Source organism: Cebus imitator, unplaced genomic scaffold, assembly GCF_001604975.1.
Source record: "Cebus imitator isolate Cc_AM_T3 unplaced genomic scaffold, Cebus_imitator-1.0 Scaffold212, whole genome shotgun sequence".
In the NCBI taxonomy this organism is placed as follows: domain Eukaryota; kingdom Metazoa; phylum Chordata; class Mammalia; order Primates; family Cebidae; genus Cebus; species Cebus imitator.
In genome coordinates, this window is record NW_016107527.1 from 807,704 (window position 1) to 814,857 (window position 7,154).

At 36.2% G+C, this 7,154-nt stretch overlaps 1 protein-coding gene across 1 annotated transcript; it reads right to left on the reverse strand.

Annotated features, from left to right (window-relative positions):
* Positions 1–643: 643 nt before the first annotated feature.
* LOC108317948 (high mobility group protein B3-like) lies at positions 644–1,258 on the reverse strand. The gene has a single exon (XM_037745755.1). The coding sequence runs from the start codon at positions 1,250–1,252 to the stop codon at positions 662–664; it is 591 nt and encodes a 196-aa protein (XP_037601683.1). The 5' UTR covers positions 1,253–1,258; the 3' UTR covers positions 644–661.
* Between the last annotated feature and the right edge of the window lie 5,896 nt (positions 1,259–7,154).

The window sequence follows — 7,154 nt, forward strand, 5'->3', positions numbered from 1 at the left end:
GGTATGCTTTCATCTAAGGTGATTTTGCTTTCTTAACACCATTTTCACTCCTGCTCTCTCCCCTAAAATTATTTTTAATACACATCATTAACTAAAAGTAATCCCATTAGCTGCTCAGAGGAAAATATCTGTCATATGAAGTAATATGATGCTGAAATTTCAGGACTATTGTAACTGTTATAAAGATATGTAGTTCAGTAAAGCTGATAAATTATGAATTAATGTTATATTGAATAACAAAATGTAATCTAATTTTACAGGAAAAAATGGAAACATGGTAAAATAATAAAATAGATGAGGAAACTGAGGAATGGGAAGATAGCAAAATTACTCTGATTCCCCCTGCTAGACATGGTAATTTTTTTTTTTTTAAGGAGAACTCGAGAGTGCCTTTTCATTTTAAAAATGTTTGGAAATATGTACAACTTTGATACAGTTTCAGGGTGCTCCAGACACCCATGGCCACTTCATATAAACCACTGACAATCTCTAGAGCACTTTGAGAGACTACAATATAATCGTGATCAAATTTTGTAATTAAACCTAATGAGAGTTCTTCTCAAATAAGACACTTCTCAATAAGACACTTCTCAAAGAAGACATGCCAATCATGGTGCTCCCCTACTCTAAGTATTCACAAGGAGACAGATAAACAGTTTCTTTATTCATCCTTCTCCTCCTCTTCTTCCTCCTCATCTTCTTCATCTTCCTCTTCCACCTTTTTCTGGGCAACTTTAGCAGGACCCTTTGCACCATCAGACTTTCCTTTTGACTTATAGTCAGCAACATCCTTCTCATACTTCTCCTTCAGCTTTGCCGCCTTAGTGGTGTAAGGCTGCTTTTCACTGTCATTTAGGTTATTCCACATCTCACCCAGCTTTTTTGCCACATCTCCAATAGAGATGTCAGGGTTTGTGGATTTGATCTTGGGGTGGAATTCTGAACAGAAGAGGAAGAATCCAGACTGTGGCCTTTGGGGGACATTAAGATCCTTCTTCTTGCCCCTCTTAGCTGGTCCATAATCCTTCATTTCCCAATCATAGCACACTTTATTCGCCTTTGCCATTTCATCAAATTTAGATTTCTCTTTCCCGGACATTGTCTTCCACTTCTCAGAGGATTTCTCTGAAAATTCTGCAAAATTGACAGAGACCTCTGGGCTTTTCTTCTTATGTTCTTCTCTGCATGTCTGCACAAAGAAGGCATAAGCAGACATCTTGTCCTTTGGTTTCTTGGGGTCACCTTTAGCCATCCTGACTGTATTATTCGCTGCTCTGGGCAGCACAGCAGCATGGCAATTTTTAATGCCCCACTACTTGTTATTATATCACCATCTTGGTGTTTTTGAAAGGATTTCTGAATGTTTCTGCAAAAATCCCCATGGAAAAGATTTTGAAAACAAGTATGTTTGGTAAAAGCCATATATCATAACCCCTGCCAAATAATACATAAGGCACATTAGTATATTGATGACTTCACAGTAAAGAATCTTGAGTTTATGTTGCCCAAACTTATTTGAATGTCTTTTTTATTATATTTTTTAAATTGTTATATTGATTTTTTTGCCAATTAATAACCTGAGGATGTAGTGTTCTCTGGAGCACATTTTAGGAAATACTATGCTAGCTTTTATAGCTGGTGTAAAGGAGTTGGGGGCAAAACCAGGAAAATATTGCCCATGGAATTAAATAAGGTAAAGAAGTTTCAAAGAAGGGATAAACAGTAGTGATTCACAGAAAGTTAAAAAAGACGAGGGGTGGCCAGGCATGGTGGCTCACACCTGTAATCTCATCACTTTGAGAGGCTGAGATGGGTGGATTACCTGAGGTCAGGAGTTCATGACCAGCCTGGCCAACATGGCAAAACCCCATCTTTACTAAAAATAAAAAAATTAGCTGCAAGTGGTGGCATGTGTCTGTAATCCCAGCTATTTGGGAGGCTGAGGCAGGAGAATCATTTAAACCTGGGAAGTAGAGGTTGCAATGAGCCTAGATTGCAACAAGGCAAGACTCTGTCAAAAAAACAAAAAAAAAAAAAACAAAAAAATTCCAGAAGGCTTTAAAAAAAATTGAAAGGCTGATATTAAAATTCATAGAAAATGCAAATGACCTAGAATTTTCAAGAAAATTTTGAAAAATAACAAAACTGGAGAAATAACACTACCTGACTAATAGATTTTATAATGGCATTGTAATAAAGGTAGTGTAGAATTGGCGCCATGAGAGAAGACAAACAAGTCAGTAACTCAATATTCCAGAGATAGAGGAAAACTTGAATCTTCATATTGAGAAAGCTCCCTGAGTATTCAGCACAATATATATTTATGTAAAAATTACAATTTCATTCTCTTTCTAATAACTGGATGTTGTACCCAATTATTAGGAATTAGGGTGGGGATGTTCTAAAATTTTGTAATTTTTGCATAAATATATATTGTGCTACAATAATTGTTGTGAACAATTATTAGAAATTACTAATTCCTAATAATGGGGTACCATATTCAGATATGACATTTGGGAGTCCTAAATTCCTAAAGTTTTGCTATAAATCTTGTCAGAAAACAGGATTATTTAAAATCAAAAGACAAAAGTATAAAAACTTTTATTTCAAGATTGCAGAACAAATTATAAAATAATGTGTAGAGAAAAGGAAATATACTAAGCACCACTCCACACTAAAAAGGGGAAGTTTGATAGATGATTTCATGCTACAGGATATCAATTTCAGTAAAATTTCAGTAAGAGTATAAGCCACCCTAGTTGAAAGTGAGAATGCTAAAATAAAAATTTAGAAAAAAGAAAAGTGGTGGTCAGAAATGGCCAACATAGGGTGAGAGACACGAAGTCAACTACCTTAAATACAAATGTCTTGGACTAACCATAGTGTGTTTCATCTGGGGCACTTTGTTTTACTCAGCTGTTGTGTTACCAAAGTTAGAGTGAATATTTCTTCTTAACCCTGTGAGAGAATATAACCAAGTAGGTTGTCTTTTCCTGGTCTGGATTAAGTAAGTGGTCTGGTCCTGGGGGTGCCTTGGGTCCTGCTTGGTCATGCTGTAAGACAGCAGAGAGAGTGGGCAGAATGGGATGGCAGCTCAGGGAGTCCTGCATCCTGCCCTTAAGATAGTAGAAAACAGTCAAGAGAATCCTACCTCTGTTCCTTGTACAAGCTCAATATGCACTACAAGGACACCAGGCTTAGCTCCACTTTGAAGTCAGGGTCTGGCTGATTTCTTTGTCACTGTTTTTTAAGGCATCATATAGTCTATGAATTGTGTGCAATGTTCAAGTTCATCTATTTAGCACAAGTGTTTGGTATTCTCATAATCCTTAATTGCTGGCATTTCCTAGAACTTGGATCACTCTTCATCACATATCAGGGGATTTTTCAAAACACAACTGTTGAGAAAGACCTGTACGTCTTTTCATTATGACGGATAGTGCTGTTTGCACAGAAATCATATGACACTGCCTCATAGCATAAATTGTGTTCACAAAGAAAAATATTTATTTGTTCTAAAGAGACTCCATGGAGTTCCTTATTAAACAGTATGTTGTGAACTGAAACTTGCTCAAAAGAAATTTGCTTATTAATTCATAAAATGTATTCATTTTTTGTAATCAAGGTACATTTTATAGAGCACTGAAACTGTGTTTGTTGTGTTTGTCAATATAAGATGTTCTGGAGAAGCTATAACAAAGACTAAGAAGGGGTAGAATTTCAGCAGAATATTTAACATAACATGGACAAACTAAGCGTGTATAGAGGGATGTAAAAAGTGTTTTAAGATCCCAGAGGGAAGAGCTTGGGAAACGTTTCCCTCCAAAGATGACATTTGAACTTTTGCCTGGGGGATAAATATGAGTTTGACTGAGGAGTGAAATAGATTCCAAACAGCAAGATGAGTATGTACAAAGGTACAAAATTAAGGCTGTGGTGTTTTTAGAGAAGCAAGGAGTCCAGTGAAGCTGAAGCACAGGTTTATCTGGGGTGGGTGAGGAATGAAGGGGAATGAAGTGAGATAAGTAAAGAAAACAAAAACAAACAACAACAACAAAAAAGCTTTTTTGTTTATGTTAAGGGAAACCAAAGGAGATTTCTAAGAAAAAGTGCCAACACAATGAAGCAGATGGCTAATTTAGAAATACTACAATGGTAGGGTACAGAAATGGTCTGAAAGGAGTGATAAGTAGTAAAAGGTAAACAAAACATATACATCTCAGAATTAACATTTTCTCTACTCTAAATATTTATAATTTTTGAAAGACGAGAGTTTTGATTTTAGAGAAAATGCATTAGGCCTTGTCGAAATCCAGAGCTGATGATAAATGCACTTCTAGGATAATGGTTCTGTAAAGGAACATGCCCAGCAGCCATCGGGGTTTGAGAGTGCTAGTAGCCCCAAACTGAGGAGAAGGGCATCTCTCCAGAGTCATTCAAAGAGAGTGGGTCAAGCTAATAGTTTTTGCAAGTAAATAGTGAAAATTCTGGATGCATCATCTGTTTCGTGTTAGACCAAAAAAGACTTGCTCTCCAAGACATGTTTCAAGACAAAGTCTGATACTGTTTAGACAAATGTCATCAAAGTCTAATTAGAAAAAATTGCTGTTGTTTTATGGCGATAAGTGACAGAAAAAAAATCCATAATGTTCTTTTTAAAAACATTAGATTTTAGCTGATGAGGTTTATGCTTCCAGGAAAACCTCACAAAGCTCTAGGCTAGAAGAATCCTTGACTTGTACTCTGAATGTGAGTAAGCTCCTGGCATTGTCATCTAAAGGTATGAAAAATACTTCTAACATGTTTAGTTTGGTCTTTTTAACTCTTACACTGGATGGACTCTGTAAACCTGTAACTGATTGCACAGAGCTTAGTCATCCAAATACCTGGGGACCCAATGCCTTGTGAAATACAGATCATGTTTAGTTTAGCCTTCTACTCAAACCAAAACCAAATTGCAGTGTGTGAAAAAAAACTCATATTTTTGTTTTTAAATTTTTTCCAAGTCATCGTTGACTGATTATTCCTCCCCACATGTTATTTTGGTTCTGTTCTTGATGGTGTTGTTTTTACTAAAGCAATTCAATTTAAACATCTTTTCTTCACTAGAAGTTAAACACCATACTAGGTACTGGTTTGAAGAAGACTAAGACACGCCAAGAAATTACCTGTAAATTTCGGGGCGGGTCGGGGGAAGAATGTGGATGTTCATACCTTCTTGGAAAACCATTAGGCAATGACAGTCCACAATCTCTTAACTAGAATTCTTAAATCCAGAAAGCCCTAAGAACAGAGTTGTTGGCAAAATGCCCTGACATGATGAAAATGCGGTTATTTATGCTCTTCCTTCCGTTGTGTGAGTATTTGTACATTTTGCTGTATTGATCTGTTTAATAAGTGCTGCTCCCCACAAACACTGCCATAGGTGTTAAATAAAAAATGACCTATATCCCACAGTATCTTTTTACTTTAAAAAAATTTTTTTGAGACAAGTTCTCCCTCTATTGCCCAGTCTGGAGTGCAAAGATACAATCATGGCTCACTGCAGCCTTGATATCCTGGGCTCAAGCAATCCTCCTGCCTCAGGGTTGTGAGTAGCTAGGACTACAAACTTGTGCTGCCATGCCCAGCTAATTTTTAAATACTTCTGTAGAGATGGAATTCAAGATCAGATTGGTCTTGAACTCTTGACCTCAAGCAATCCTCCTGACTAGGTCTCCCAAAGTGCCATGATTATAGGCATGAGTCACTGCACCTAGCCTGTCTTTTTAAAATCTGAAAAATGTTGAATTCTGAAACACATCTGACTTTGAGAATTTTATATAAGGGTTTGTGGATCTATATTTCCTTCTCTCAACATTTAACAACGTTGTGATGTGTGAAATCAGCTGTGTACGTAAAACTATCAGCATCGCCCCAAATCCTTTATTTCACAGACTACATTTACAAAGTGAAGTTCCTTGGACTTCCTATAGTTTACTTGGTAATGCTAAACAAAGAAACAAACAAAAAAACAAACCTCGTTATAATGTAACAGTATTTCCATACTTTTTCAAGTTAACATCTCTATAGTGCAACTTAAGTTTTTAAAAACTGTCCTTTCCCTCTGTGACTTGTATTTCATATATTCTTCAGGTTACTGTGGACCTTCATGGAACACCAGCAAGCTGGAGGACCCAGCTGAGAACCATGATTTGTAAGGGCTACTTTAGGTGGTATATTAAACAGCACAAAAGCAAAATTAAATGTTGCCCCTTACTTTTGCATATGGCACAGAACCAAGACCCTCCTTCATTCTTAACTGAGTCCTGAGTTTAATTAGTTCCTTATGTGCCTGGTGTTTTTCTGTTTTGCAGTTCATTCTGTACAGCCACAGAAATGAATAATAAAAGCCGAACTAAGTCTTACCAGAAAAACACAACAGGATTCAAAAAAAGGTAATTAAATCCCTCAACTCTTGTGAGGCAAACATGTTTAAAATATGAAGAAACTGGTCCATCTTTTATATTTTGCCATACCTCTTATATCATCTGCATCAATGTAGCTTCTTCGCCAGATTTTCATCATGTGGCAAAATTACTTAAAGGCTCAGTTTAAGGTCTTATTTATAGTTCTGAGTTCAAGCCACAGGGATAATAATATCTGCTTCTCATTGAATTCAAGTTTATGATTTCCAAGACTGGACTTCCCTTAAAATCGCTATTTTGGATATGTGTGTATAAGTGTTAAGGTAACATTACCACTTGAGCATTTGTTTATACTAAGAAAATGTATTCATGAAAAAAATAAAAGTTTAACAATCTTGGATAATATTATCAAGGATTGAAATATTAAAAACTCCAGCTTTAATCATATTCTCCTTTTATTCAAATGATTGATTTCATTCAATAGTCTTACCTTTGCTACCATCCAACATGAGCCTCTGGCTTAGGAATTTTCCATATTTTTCTACAATCTAAGAATTAAAATATATTTTATATGCATCAATATGTTTAGGGTTTGTATCGGCTACAGATTATTTAGAGGAGTGAAGAGGTGTGTATGCATGCACGTGCGTGCATGTGTGTGTGTGTGTGTGCAGGCACATGAACATTTGATTTCTCTGATGCTTGCTGACTATCTGATATGAAGACCTACACGTTAGACAAAGGTTA

Excerpts from the sequence above, each read along its gene's own strand:
- LOC108317948 (XM_037745755.1), bottom strand. The coding sequence starts at position 1,252 with ATGGCTAAAGGTGACCCCAAGAAACCAAAGGACAAGATGTCTGCTTAT.